This window comes from Podarcis vaucheri (assembly GCF_965113315.1).
Source record: "Podarcis vaucheri genome assembly, chromosome: 5".
Taxonomy (NCBI): domain Eukaryota; kingdom Metazoa; phylum Chordata; class Lepidosauria; order Squamata; family Lacertidae; genus Podarcis; species Podarcis vaucheri.
The window spans coordinates 44,027,192-44,040,787 of NC_138763.1; the positions used below are offsets into that span (position 1 = coordinate 44,027,192).

The following is a 13,596-nucleotide window of genomic DNA, read 5'->3' on the forward strand; positions in this document are numbered from 1 at the left end:
AAACAGATAACAGAGAAATGGCTGGCAGCTGTTTGAATCCAGGACTGTGCCTAGGAAAGAAGCAAGACTCTCTTGGGGTACGATGCTGGGAACCCCTTCATCGTAGGCTCAAGCTGCATATATGCGTAAATAAACCATATATCATAAAGACACCACAGTATACAAGGTGCCTCATTTTTTCCTAAAGGAAATACAGACTCTGAAACCCCCAGAATCTCACACTGCTGTGGAGTACTTGCCCCAAAATTGGATCTTGGCATCCAGGGAATTCTCCTTTTATGCCTATATATTTTTTCCTTTGCCACCAACAGTCTTAAGGGCCAGATAGAGGTCTAGAGGGCCACTTGTCTTTCCACCCCTTGACATCTGGACCATGCTAAGGTGGTTCTAGTAGCCTGTACAAACAGACACATCCAGCCTAAGCCCTCACGGATCCTGTGAATATGCTACCCTGGCTGAACTGGCTCCCACGTGCTACGGTCCTACGGAAGGACTCTCCTCAACGCGACTCATTTAAAAAAAAACAAAAAACAAAAACGCAAGACCAACACGTGCGCTTACATCTGCAGCCAGACTAGAGAAATAAAGAGTAATTTCCTTTACAAGACCATAGTGTAATCTCCCTAGTAACAGCGCGCAAAGGGCTTGGCGCCCTCCCGATACCGCGAAGAACTCAGCAGCCCAGGAAGCGCCCAAAGTAGTCGAAGTCCAAGCAAGGGACGCTCAGCCATTGGGGGTCTCAGGTCAACGTGCTCTAGGACCTAGCAGCCCTTCCTTAAGGGAGGGAGCGGGTTGGTCAAGCCAGAGCCAGAACTTGATGGGACTGGGACGGCTAGCGGAAGTGTGAATGAGCTTTGGCAAGGACCGGATGTTGCCACGACCCTGTCCTCGCTTGCCCGATGCCGCCTCCAGGATCCGACACGGGATGCACCGGCACAGCACCAGTTGCCGGGGAGCACAAACAGCGCTTGCTTGCCTGCTTGCGCTCCTGCCATGCTCGCGAGCATCTGCTTGGCCGCTGTGAGAACAGGATGCTGGACAGGATCCAGCTCCTCTTGGGCTTTTGCTCGTCTCTTCCACCCTCCCCCCCACGTTTAGTTAGTGGTGGTCGGGGGCGTATCTGCTGTCCACATCTTCAACCAAAGTTGAAGGGCTTAAGAGGCTCATCACTAGGCAGACAAGAGCTTATGGGTAAACGGAGGAGTCGCGCGAGGCGTTGGTACGGCTCAGAACCACATCGGGGTGAAGGAGGAAAAGCGGCGGGATGTGTGTGCAAGAGCCTAAGAGAAAAGGGTGCCAGCCCAGGGTGGTGTGGTGGGTGCTATTTGGCAGAAGAGAGTGCAATGGAAAGGGGTGTTGCTGCCCGGATGAGCATGCCACATTTTCCAAGGCTACAGCTCAGGTGTACAGCCCGGCTCCCCCCCCCCCAATATCTCCAATTATCCCTGGGATGATCTCCTGCTGCTCCAGTCCGTTCATCCTTTGCTTCCCTAGGCAAAGCCGCCGCTGCCGCTCCTATCTTCACCGGAAAGGAACAGTATGGAGCGTGTCACACGGCAGTGTGTATATATATATATACTGTATATGCATTCTGCCGGCCAAGATCAGCTTCGGGAAGGCGGGCGAACTGGAGGTGGAGTGGGTGGAGGTTTGGTGGGAGGGGGCGGAACATCTCCCTGCCCTCCGCTTGCCTCGGGGTCTCCCCGGGAGCCCATCTACGGGTGCGCGTCGTCGGGGCTGCTGGGCTCGATTCCAGCTCTTGCCACCCCGATCCGGCAAGCCCCGCTCCCTGGCGAAGGTTACCAGCTGTGCTCTTGAAAGAGGCTGCACCCCCCCTCCTCCCGCCTCGCCCTCCACACACCCCAGACCTCCGCCCCCGCCCGCCCCCCAACATCCTCCCCGCCCGTCACAGTTTGGCTCCGTATTGATCGGCGCTGCCTGGCCGCGCTTCCCCTGCAATTCCAGGTAGTAAATCAGTGCCAGGCGGCCCAACCTCCCGGCGTCGCCATTGGGTGCCCGGCTCCGCTCGGGCCGCACTGATTGGCCGCCTGCCGGGCACAAGGCTTTACATAAAGAGGCGCTCGCGCTCCGTTGGACTTGCCCAAGCGCGAGAAGGGGCGGAGGAGCTCCACGCCGGGAGCCAGGGAGACGCGCCAGCAGCAGCAGCAGCAGCGGAGGCGCCAGCGAGCGGGCAGGCAGGCAGGCAGGCAGGCAGGCAGCACCAGCTGCGGACATTGGGGCAGCCCGCCCGGGATGCTCCGTGGCCAGCTGGGCGGCATGGCCCTGCCACGGGCCCCCGCCGCCTGCCCGGTGAGTAGAGCTGGCCGCGACCCGGCCGACGGGGCGAAGTTTCCCAAAGAGCCGGAGAAGAAAAGTTGGGCGCTTGCGAGTGAGCCGCAGAGGCGGGAAGGGCGCACAGGGCGCGCGCGCTTGCGCCCCGCTTCCCCGGACGCCAAGCGGCGCCAGCGAGCCGGGGGGCGTAAATGGGGACTGAGGGTGGGACTCGGAGGAGAGCCATGGGAGCCCGGAAAGCTGGGCAAGTGGAGTGGAAGGGGTGGCCCAGAGAGGTGGGGTCTAACTAAGGGAAGAGGTTCTGGCTTTGAGGAGGACTAAAGTGGGGTGGGGGCACCCTTCCCGTTCAGGTCAGCTTCAGCTCTTGCCTGAGGAAGGACTTTGCCTCTCTGGTTGCCGCGCCCCCTGACAGCGAGCCGGGAAGAGGCATCCCAAGGGTGCCAAGGTCTGCTTGCTGTTAAGGTGACTGCTTTTGTCTCCACACTGCACCGGCGGCAGCTGCTGGCTGTGCCCCAGCTTGGGGCAGGCAGGCCACCCTGCAGTGTGGCACAGGGGAAACAACGGGGGGGGGCAACTCTGAAGAACAACTCCCTAGGCACTAGGTGGGAGGCAGGGAGAGGTATCTGTGGCTGCTTCCCGAACACCCTGGGGGGTGATCCCTGTCCCTTTTGCAGGGAAGGTCTCCTGCAGCATTAATGCAGGTTGTGGGCTGGTATTTAGTGGACTCAAGGAAGACAGCAGTGCAGCCCAGGACAGGAACATTTTTCTTCTTGTTCTCAGCAGCGGTTCCAGAAAAATAGAATTTGAAGGAGAAGCAGCCCTGAAAGACTTGAGCAGGACCTGAACCCTAATGTGGTGATGATGCCACACATTAGTCTTGCTGGATTTGTTTGTGCTCAGATTGCTTGAACTAGTAGCACTTTGGAAGATAATATGGTGGCTTGGGCCGGTGGGGGGGGGGAGAGACAGAGGAGGTGTCTTGTGATGTTTCCAGGCTATTTTGATGCTACCACAATTGATTGGCTGTTCAGTTGTGATGTCACCGAGGAAAATGTGGGAATGCATTTGGATAATGACATTGTGAGCCAGTGATGTCACTAGTCCACAGTAGCGCAGGCAGTGTTATCTCACTGCGAGGTTGCTGGAGGGCCGTGCTTTATAACAGAGATGGCGGTGCCACGGGGGCTATGAAGTCATTTAGGATAAATAGCAGGAACTGTGTACAATGGCAGCTGCTTGCTGGTGCAGAGCAACAATACAATTAAAATTTTGCTTCTGTTGCATCCTCTTTCTGGATGTCCAGGATTCGCCAAAGAACCTGTCTTGGCCTTGTCGCCTTGGAGCGAATGGGACACAGCTCCCTCTCTCTCCATGATAGGAAATAAAACAGTGCCTTCACTTGGGAATTATCAAATGCCCATGCTAGCATGTCATGCAGATCCCGCTGTCTGCCCCCAGCATGCAGAGGCCCTGCTGTGTCACTAGCAGGACCACCTACCTTCCTGTAAGCCTCTAATGCTATCTGCTCCTTGGGGCAGGGTCTACTGAGTTAAGTGTATCTCCGTCCATTTGTGTAAACGGGTGCAAATTGCAGTGTAATCAACCACACCCTGTAGGAGCATGCAAGACATGGAACTACGCAGCTGCTTCCATGGCCCGAGAGGTGCTTTCTCCTTTGCCCGGTGGAGAACCAGCACTGCCCATTTGAGAAACTTTTCACCTCCTTGGTGCCATATCACCACTTTAACGTCAGAGTGTTACAAGCACTGGAGTTGGGCAGGCAACACAGAATGCAGAGAAAGGGGATCTGTCTATGACCACAGCAAGCTGTCCAGGGCAAATTTACTGCAGTGCGGGCACTGAGTGGGCATTCTTGTACACATTGCATCCTTTACTCAAGAGCTGGCCCGTTTAGTGGGACAGAAAATGGTGGTGTGCAGGGCACAAAGTCATGGAGAGGACTTCCATCAATGTCCACATTCGGAACAAGATGGCGACCAACTGCTTTTTTTCCCCTTCTCCAGCTGCCAAGGGCGTCTCTAAAAGCAAATCTATACCGTGGATCCCCTTAGCAGGCGACTGCCAAAATGCCTGACCCCAGTTCTGAGCCCAAGCTTGGTCCAAGGACAGACTGGACTGGTGCCTGGATGTATGCCTTCTTATCTAGTCTCTACTGTCTCCATTCTCAGAGCTGCCCATAAGAGACAAGGGAAGGGATTATTAAACAACCCAGCAATAAGCAGGCAAAGGCCCAGCTCTCCTTCTTTGCTTGTACACAGTTTCCTCCCTTGTTCAGAGTGAAGACCATCTCCCTGGTCTTTGGGAGGGTCCCTTTTTCCTGCCCAGGTGCCTGATACTCATGTAGTATTCTGCTGCCTTTCCCTGCACCATCCGACATTTAATGCCATGGGCACATTGCACTTGGTGGGGCTGGACTCTTGCTGCATCCAAAACAAGAGACTAGCATCCTGAGAATAGAAGCAGCCATCAGCCGCTCTGGGACTAGATCATTCATTTTTGTCTCCCACCGCCAATTCAGTTCCCTTTTGGATGCTCTCCAGGAAGAAGGTGTTAATCAGTTAATCAAGTGAAGGGATCAGACAAAATCTTCTCTCATCACACAATTCATGCCTTTCATATAGGAATCTCTGGGGAATGTGTGGTCATTGTGCCTCTGGGAGTTTTCTTTGCTGTGTGCATGTCCTGGGAAGTTGTGGTTTGCTAGTGTGAATACAAAGTTGTGGGGCTGGGGAGTAGAGACTTCCAGGGCTGTAGTTCAGTGACAGAGAATCTGCTTTGCATGCAGAAAATCCTAGGTTTAATTCATGGCATCTCCAGATAGATCTGAGAGAGACTCCTGTCTGAAATTCTGGAGAGCACCTTACATTCAGGGTAGATGATAGGTACCAACATGAAGCCAGATGGACCAGTCATCTGGCTGAGTATTAGGCAGCTTTCTGTGTTCCTCTGTTCCATGATCTACAACTGGGTTGGGGAATTTGTGGTCCTCCAGGTGTTGTTGAGCTGCAACTTACCCTCGTGACCACTGGCCAATGCTGATGGGAGTCCCAACAACATCCAGAAGGCTCATTCCTCGTGTAAACAGTTGCCTCCCCCACTCCACGTTTCTGTATGGAATACCATCAATGTAAGGGACTCTCTAATTTGTTAAGCAGCTATGTTGTGACGTTATGCTTTTAGAGACCAGGTTGTCCAAGCTCCAGTGGGAAAGTCGAGAGCCCTCAGGAGGAGGAAGAAGGGTTACAAAGATCAAGTGTGTGACTGTCTGCTTGACTGCCTTGTGCACAGGTATAAGTGCTCTCTCTGTGTGTAGAGGAAGGCAACTTAATTAATAGCCATTTCCCTAATGATCTATCTGGAGTTCACTGATGTATGGGTTTAATTAGCCCAAACCAAATGCTGGGAGCCCGATGGTAGAACACACCATCTTTGTCACCAGGTACCTGTTACCATCCTGTTCTAATTTGACAACAAGTTAATCTGGGCTTGAACTGGAGGGTGGTGCTAGCACCCAGACTGCCAGCTCTGTGTGATATATTGCTTGCTGTGGCCCAACACATGGGAGATGTACCCTCCTCTCCGTAAGCTCCTGCCCCATGCCTGGAGGAATCTACGGCACTCTTCAGACTATTTCCATGGTGAGTGGATAGAGGCAAGATCCTATCTGAATAACAGGACTGCACGTGTTGGCTCCTGTCATGTTGCACCATAACTGTGAGCAGAATTCTCTTACTCTCATATATCAGGCACCCATTGAAGTTTGATCTGAGACGGATTTTTAAACCAGTGGGGTATTTATTAGACAGCCTTCTGGCTACTTGTCAGGCAACTTATTGCCAGCCACACCATGAATCCCACTGCCCTAAATGTTATTATATAAAAGGCAATGACCACTCAAGCACCACTTATTCCCCCTTCAGGAAATAACACTGAGCATATGGTGAGTGAGGCTAGGTTTTGGAGCTAGCAGGATCTAGCTGGCTCTGGACCAAGAGCTGAATGGATTTGGGATGTGTCTGGTTCTGGCACTATAAGCTGCTGCTGGCCTAAGGTGAATCGGATGCTTCTAAGGATTCTAGCCCACCCGTTTATAATGGGTCCAAGCAGGGAAATTGCTGCAGAAGGTTGAAACCATGCAGAAACACTTGCGTAGCCAAGCCACAACTCAGAGGTGGGTATGGGGAAGTGAACAGCAGATCTGCATGCTGGAGTCTACAACACAGCCAGGTACTGCTACAGGGCAATGGGGGAGCCCCAAATGGCTAATGGTGGAGCTAACCAGGTGTTCTCCATAGGAATGATCATAAGACATATTACATGTTTTGCTTTGCACTTTGACCACCCTTTTGTGCACACAATCAGGGTGGATAAAGTATCCCCGAGAGGCTTTAAAGACAGTATTGATCCTAGCCATTGGCTGCATTTATAAGAATGCTCCAAGCTGGCAGCCCCAGAAAAGGAAGCTGCTGCTTATTAGCGTAAGTTGTCAAGTTTCCATATGCACACAATGACAGAATGAGAAAGTGCCTCCCCTGCCAAGCTCCTGGCTACCCTGATTGCATGTACAGATTTGGAAAGGGGTGGCTTCAACCTGTTTTGACGATTAGCTCCATTAATTATGAAAATGCACCCTCAAGTGCAGGAGGGTGGTTCTGATCTGAGACGCCTTCTAAACAGCCCCTTGAACTGGGAAAGTGTCCTCTGGTGCAGGACACTGTCTCTGCTCTACCTCTGCCTGTGTCACACATCTGATGGATTATCCTGTAGGAGGAGCCAATAAACAATCTGGATGTGGCTTAATGTTGAGAAGACCCTGCCTTAAGGAGCAGGCTAGATGCTTCTTAATACCTTCCAGCTTTATGATGCTATGAATCCCTAATTATTATACAGACAAAGCCAGGGGGCAGGGTTTTTTCTAGAACAGAAGTGTGGTCTCACCATGTCTTTGCACACATCTTTGGATGTTGTTTATATTCCCTAGTGTGTAGTTTTACTGGTGTGCCCATCCTATACACACTGAAAGGTGCCTTTTCCTTCAATGTGTTTATATACCTCTCATAACAAATAGGAGAGCCCATGACCAGCTTTAGATTCAATCCAGATGGGTGGGGTATAATTAATTTATTGTTGTTATTATTATTATTATACTACAGATGTGGTGAAATGGAATAGTATAATTATTTGTTTGTTGCTTGCTTGCTTGTATATGTATCCCACCTCTCCCCATTTAATCCTCAGAACAGCCCTGCGAGGTAGTTTAGGCAGGTTAGGCTGAGAGTAGCTGGCCCAAGGTCACCCAGTGAGCTTAACAGGGCCCCAGTCTTAGTCCAGCCCACTAACCACTGAGCCACACTGGCTCACCTTGACACTCCAAATTGAGCCTCCTTGATTAAGGGCAGTATACTTCTGGCTGGCTGTTGGAGGGATAAACCTGCTTACAAGTGTTTCATGGCCTTGGCTGGAAAGAGACCTGAATTAGATGAACCCTTGATCTGATTTAGGAAGGCCATTTATGCTTATGGCTTTAATGAACTTAGATCTCTGTAAGGCCTTTTCCGTTATGAGAAATGTTTGTAGTGTCCCACTGGGAGTCTGGGGGTACTGAAGGCCTTTCCACTTTTGTAGCAATTGAAAATTTCTGTCTATTTTGCCCATGCATCATACAGTGTGTTAATTCTTTATGAGTGCTAATTTAATTTCACGGTAACCAGCAAACGTCTGGCTAGCAGGAAGGCTGTGCATATATACATCTTCCTATAGAAGTGACAGAACTCCAGATTGAAGATAAGCACACAAGTACTGTTTCTGCCTGGCACTCAGTTTATAGCTGCTCCTCTCCCCTCCCTCCCTCCCAGCCCAGTCCAGTCCAGAGACAGAATCTTCTGTTTCTCTTTGATGCAGTCAAAGGGTAGAGATGGGTCATTCTGCTTGGAGGCACAGGCTAACTCAGGATCTCCCTCTTCCTATCAAAGTCCTGAAGAGGGCAGAGTATCTGTGAGGTCTAATCCACTGTCGTTTTTGTTTGTTTTCTCTTCAACCATGATGTGGAACTCTGGAGCAAGTCTGGTTTCGCATCCCAATGTGAAATCTGTGCGACAGCTGAATTCACTTTAGGTCAAAAAAATCCCCACCCTAGACTTTTTCTCTCTCTTTTTTGCATCAATCGTAGTCCTAACACTTCCTGCTTTGGGCACCAGCCCAAGGCTGCCACAGCTTTCACATTCCAGAGCTCTCCCCCAGCGAGCCCAGAGGATTAAGAAACACAACTTCATTGCTTTTCCTTATTCCTGCTTGCACTGAATGGGGGAGTGCGGAGGATCACTGGCACTTGAGCAATAGGCAACCAGGCCTAAACCCAAAGACTGGGGCTTTTTGCCTGGGATCTGCAATGGCAGGGTGGCTCTCTCCCAACAATAAGGCAGGCTGCATCAGATTGCCTACCAAATGCAATTATTTGCAGGGTAAGTAGCACTGAAACCGGCAGATTCTCTGTAGGCACATAGTCTGCCATGGATGGAGACCAGGGGGATTTCTGAAGTACTAACACCATCTGAGCCCAGGCTAGAACAAGGCGGGATTCATTCACTTCCATATCCAAATAAGAAGGCCTGAGAGGCTCATCTCCCTTGGGAAGCCGTCACACACATTGAAAACTGTGACCAGAAATATGGCTGAGTTTACGTCTGGGGGAAAATTCCCCAGCAGCTGGATGGGTGAGGGCAACAGGACTGACAGTCTCCTGCTTCTCTCCTTGTAGATGTCAAAGTGGCGGCTGTTATTGTTGTGGAGCTTGGCCCTGGCTTGGCCTGGTGAAGGATCTCAGCGAAGCGAGCCCATGTTCACAGCCATTACGGATCAGATCCTCCCGCCTGACTATGACAGCAATCCGACACAGCTCAATTATGGTGTGGCTGTGACTGATGTGGACCAGGATGGAGATTTTGAGATCATCGTGGCTGGGTGGGTACCATGGATAATGCTGGGTGCTGTCAAAGGTATGAGAATGGAGGTGGCTGCCAGGAAAGAGGGTGCCATGGTTGGGGTGAGCTTTGACATGATGCAGGACTAGGCAGGTTTACATACACATTACCAAGTCTAGGCTAGGTATACATGCATCTTTGACATGTCTCTCTGAGGTGGGGTGAGTGTGGGTGGGGAGAGATTGCATGTATTTTAAGGTTATTTTGGAGATTCTAGGCTGGAGGCAAGTGTAGGCTTGATGTTGTTTGGTGTCCTCAACCTCCCCAAGGCAGCCTGCCTTTGTTCTAGAGCAGGGGTGAGAAATCTTTTTGGCTCCTTTGGCCAAATTTGACACCAGGTGATTAGGAGCTTTGAAGTCCTAAAGTCGGGACTTCAAAGCACCATGCACATGCAGCCCAGCGGGCTTCAGCTGATGGGTGGTAGAGCCAAGTCCTGCTTGATGCAATCATCCAGCAGATTTTGGTTCTAGCCACCTTTCGCTTTGGCTGAAGCCTGTTTTCCCTTGTCAATGCACAACTGTGGACCCACTTTTAAGACTCCCGATTTGTGCATTGGCAACTGTGTCTATACCAGCCCTACACTGATGTCACATTGACATCAAGTGTGCGGCAAGTGTGTGTGGTTTGGCGGAAACGGCCTCACAGGCAATATCTGAACCCCTGGCATGGGCCAAGTTTGGTCCATGAGCTGGAGGGCAGGTTCTAGAGGGATGAAAAAGGTGTATATTTCTGCTCTTTCATTCTGATGTTCAACATGCTGGGGTCAGGCTGTAGCATCTGAAATAAGCCTGAAGTAATAACAGCACAAAGGTACGGATGGAGGCCTAAACGTGCATCTGCAGTAAAGCTTTCCTTTAGCAGCTGTCTTCCCAAGTCGTTTCTCTGACAAACTGTTCCTGCCTGCAGCTGCTTAGAGCCCCCCTTGCCAGCTGGCCACCCGGGAGTCATGACCTGGTGGATGGGCACTGGAGGGGGGCTGTCCCTTTATACTTGCCCACCACTTGTATAACTTGTCCAGCCCATAAAACATTCTCTGAATTGCACTGAGCTGGGGGAAGGAGCATATATCTGCCGGATAACTTTTATGTCTGGCGTTTCCTGGATCGTATTCACCTCTTCGGCTGAGTTCACTTTCCCAAGAAATCTCATTTCTTCGTAGCCTCCGTCTCTCGCTGAAACCCTTGAATTCCTCCTTAGGTGTTGCTCTGTCCTGCCCGTCCTTAATGCAGCAGCAAGACAAAGTAATAACACGGCTTGTAAAGGCTTGGGGATATTAGGGTCCCAGAATTTTCTCTTGGGCTGCTGCGCTCAGCTGTCCAAAGCCACGTTGTGTGTTTTATGGCCACCCATGTCCCCTGCCTCCTTGCCCCACCTTGCTCCATGCAAGTACATTCTGCAGTTGCCTCTGTGGAACAGAGCACCCCACCCCAAGTTCCCCAGTCCAGAATGCTTTCATTCTCTTTGTGCCGCATGAACACAAAATGAAGCACAATTTCTTTTGCAGTAACAAGTTTAGCTGAGGGGTTGGCTCCTTTACTTTGTGATACAGGGCCCAACTTGTTTTCCAGGCAGCATTATATAAAGTAGATGCACATCCTTCCATTCAGAAGGATCCTGGGCTCTCGTTCTTTAACATTACAAATAAGTGAGTCATGCAACAAAATGTTGCAATGTGGAGTTCAGGATTCCAGGCACTCATTCCATTCCATTTTCCTACCCCCAAAGTCTGCCCCTCTTCTTCTTTTGCATTCCTCCTTATACCTCCTTCATGTGTGTGTTTGGTGCCATATTCGCTGAGCATCGAAAATAAAAGCTATATCCCATTTGCTCTAATACCCAGCGCCCCATATCACCTGTGTTAAAGCTGAACTGCTGTGGTGTGTGCCTTGAGCTGGTCATCCACTCTAAGGCGAGGCAAGCCCTTTTCTCTTTTCACCAAGTCCTCTTGCCCAGCTCCAAGGTCAGCAGCCTATGCAGATGAGCTGACTTCATGCCCCCTTAGCCAGCTCCTTTCCTCCAAGTGGATAGCCATTCTTTTCCAGAGTGTGGTCATCCACATAGCAGCACACTTCCTGGCTGCCGAAGTTACCCTCGCCCCATCAGCATTATCAGGCCAGAGTTTCCACCACATTCTTTGTGGTGTTTGGCTGTGCATATGTGAGACAAGGCGATCCTTCACGTATCCTTGCCCCAAGCAGGTTAGGACTTTTGACTTGGAACCCAAACTACCTTACCCTCTCCCTAGTCTTTAGGGTTGAGTATCTGACGGCAGGAAAAAGCAATGTGAAAAAATGGTTTGTACCTAAGGAAAAGCAAAGGTTCCCTTGCTGTGACTAGGCACTCTGGCCAGTGGTATCTCACCTGGACTGAGCAGCTGCTGGCATTCTCTTGGAGGGAGGGGCAAGCCTTTCCTCTCCAGGTTCTCTCTTGCTGTGCTGACAGGCCTCGGTGTGCACCAATTGACATTGTGTTAATTGGCTGCAGAGCGAGGAAGTGCCCCAGCTCATTATTGGCATACTTGGCTTGCAAAGGTGCACAGCAGTGAGCAAGGCATTCAGCTGTGCATATCCCCAATCTTCCTAGTTCCAATTGGCGGGGATGAGGAGCAGAGTTGAAGCTTGGCCAGCTGCTTGAAGAGCCAGCCATCCGGCCCATCCCACATTCTCCTGATAGGGATCCAACAGTTTTGCATCTGGAGGGAGCAAACATCAAGGGAGGTTTCCATGCAAGCATAATAAAGACTGTGTGTGCATATATGTGTGCAGGTCCAGGAGGGCATCATTGAGAGGACAGCCCCGCCCCCATGAACCATACTGCAATAGCAGCAGGATTTGAGCTGTATCCCAAGGATCCCCTTAATTTGCTAGCCAAATAAGATGCAGTCCTCAGCAAAGGAAGTGTCAGGCAATACACAGATTGCCCTGATTGGACTGTCCCTTGGAGACCTCTGCACATGTTCCTTGTGTTCCCTTCCAACTCTACGTTTCTATGATTCTCTGTTCTAGACTGTCAGGAAACCCTGTAGGAAAGAAGCCTTTGAGGAACTGCAAGCCACAATACTTTTAACACTGTGAGACAGAAACCCCACACCTCATGAGACAAATCTAGGCTGTGGAGATCTGCTGCTACCCTTACTACTAATATTAACACGGATATAATTATGAAGACTGCTGTCCTCATGACACAAACAATTTGAAGGAACTCTGATTCCAGTGAGTTCTGCTAAATCATGGATTACTGGGATTGCACAATTTCTTTACAGCAGGAATAGCCAACATGGTCTCTCCAGACAATGCTCAACTCCAGCTTCCATCAGTCCCAGCCAGCATGGCTGGTGATCAGGGATGATGGGAGTCCAATGACTTCTGGGGGGCTGTGGAAACACCATCCCTGATCTACAGCATCTCTGGCGGGTCTATATCTGATCTGACTTCTTAAAGTTTTATTAAAGGGAAATGTCTGCATCAGCTCAGCAAACTTGCTCATTTACCTGTATTTGTGCTTAACCTGAATCCATCCATCCTTTTTGTCCCATCGTCCCACTGACCTTTCTTCATGGACTTGCATTCCAAACCTGGCATCTCCATCATTCTGTCCTGAACTGTCACCAATTTGTCAATGTTCTTATTAAAGGAGATGCTACTTCTTCAGCGGTGGCTTGAACAGTGCTGAACAGAGCAAGTAGGTTCTGCTTCTTAGACACACTGCTTCTGAGAAGGCAACCTCAAAACAACATTTTGTCTGCTTTTGCCATACTCCTAGCTCACATTTAGTTTATGATCCACTATATCTCCAGACACTTCTCAGCAGTATTTACTGCCAACATAGCCAAGTTTTTCTAAAGTTCAGCTGGGGTTTTTTCCTTCAAAATGCTTCCTATTTTCCTCTTTTCCCCCAGCTCACCTGTGGCTAGGATTTTGATTTGCCAAATTCATTTTTAATTTGACTCCTATCGCCTAAAATGTTCGCAGACCTTGCTAGTTTTGTGTCACTTGCAAGATTAATACGTAGGTTCTCCAGCTTGCTAATAGAAATCAAATAACACCAAATCCAGGTCTGATCTATGTAGAAGAGCTTCAACAATGCATTAAGTGTTCTCTGGGGAGGAATTCCATTATTTCTCCACCCGTCAGATGGTAGCATTTCCCCTTTCATCTTCTGGTTTTGTCATTAGTGCTGGTGCAACTCCAAGAAGCATCCTATAGCAAACACCCCCTCACATGCCCAGTATCTCCTCCAGCTCATGCCAGAGAAGCCATTGCTGTCCAAGATGTGCTCATACTAGAGACTGGCTGAGTCTTGC

At 50.3% G+C, this 13,596-nt stretch overlaps 1 protein-coding gene across 2 annotated transcripts in view; it reads left to right on the top strand.

The window, feature by feature from the left end:
• The first annotated feature begins 2,142 nt into the window (after nt 1–2,142).
• CRTAC1 (cartilage acidic protein 1) overlaps nt 2,143–13,596 on the top strand; it is a 36,879-nt gene continuing 25,425 nt past the window's right edge. Inside the window, exons 1-2 of one of the 2 annotated variants that reach the window (XM_082224985.1) lie at nt 2,143–2,310; nt 9,071–9,273. In XM_082224985.1, the coding sequence (XP_082081111.1) occupies nt 2,254–2,310; nt 9,071–9,273 (260 nt within the window). In that variant the 5' untranslated portion in view covers nt 2,143–2,253. The remainder of the gene's footprint in view (nt 2,311–9,070; nt 9,274–13,596) is intronic. The other variant, XM_082224984.1, reaches the window with a different exon arrangement.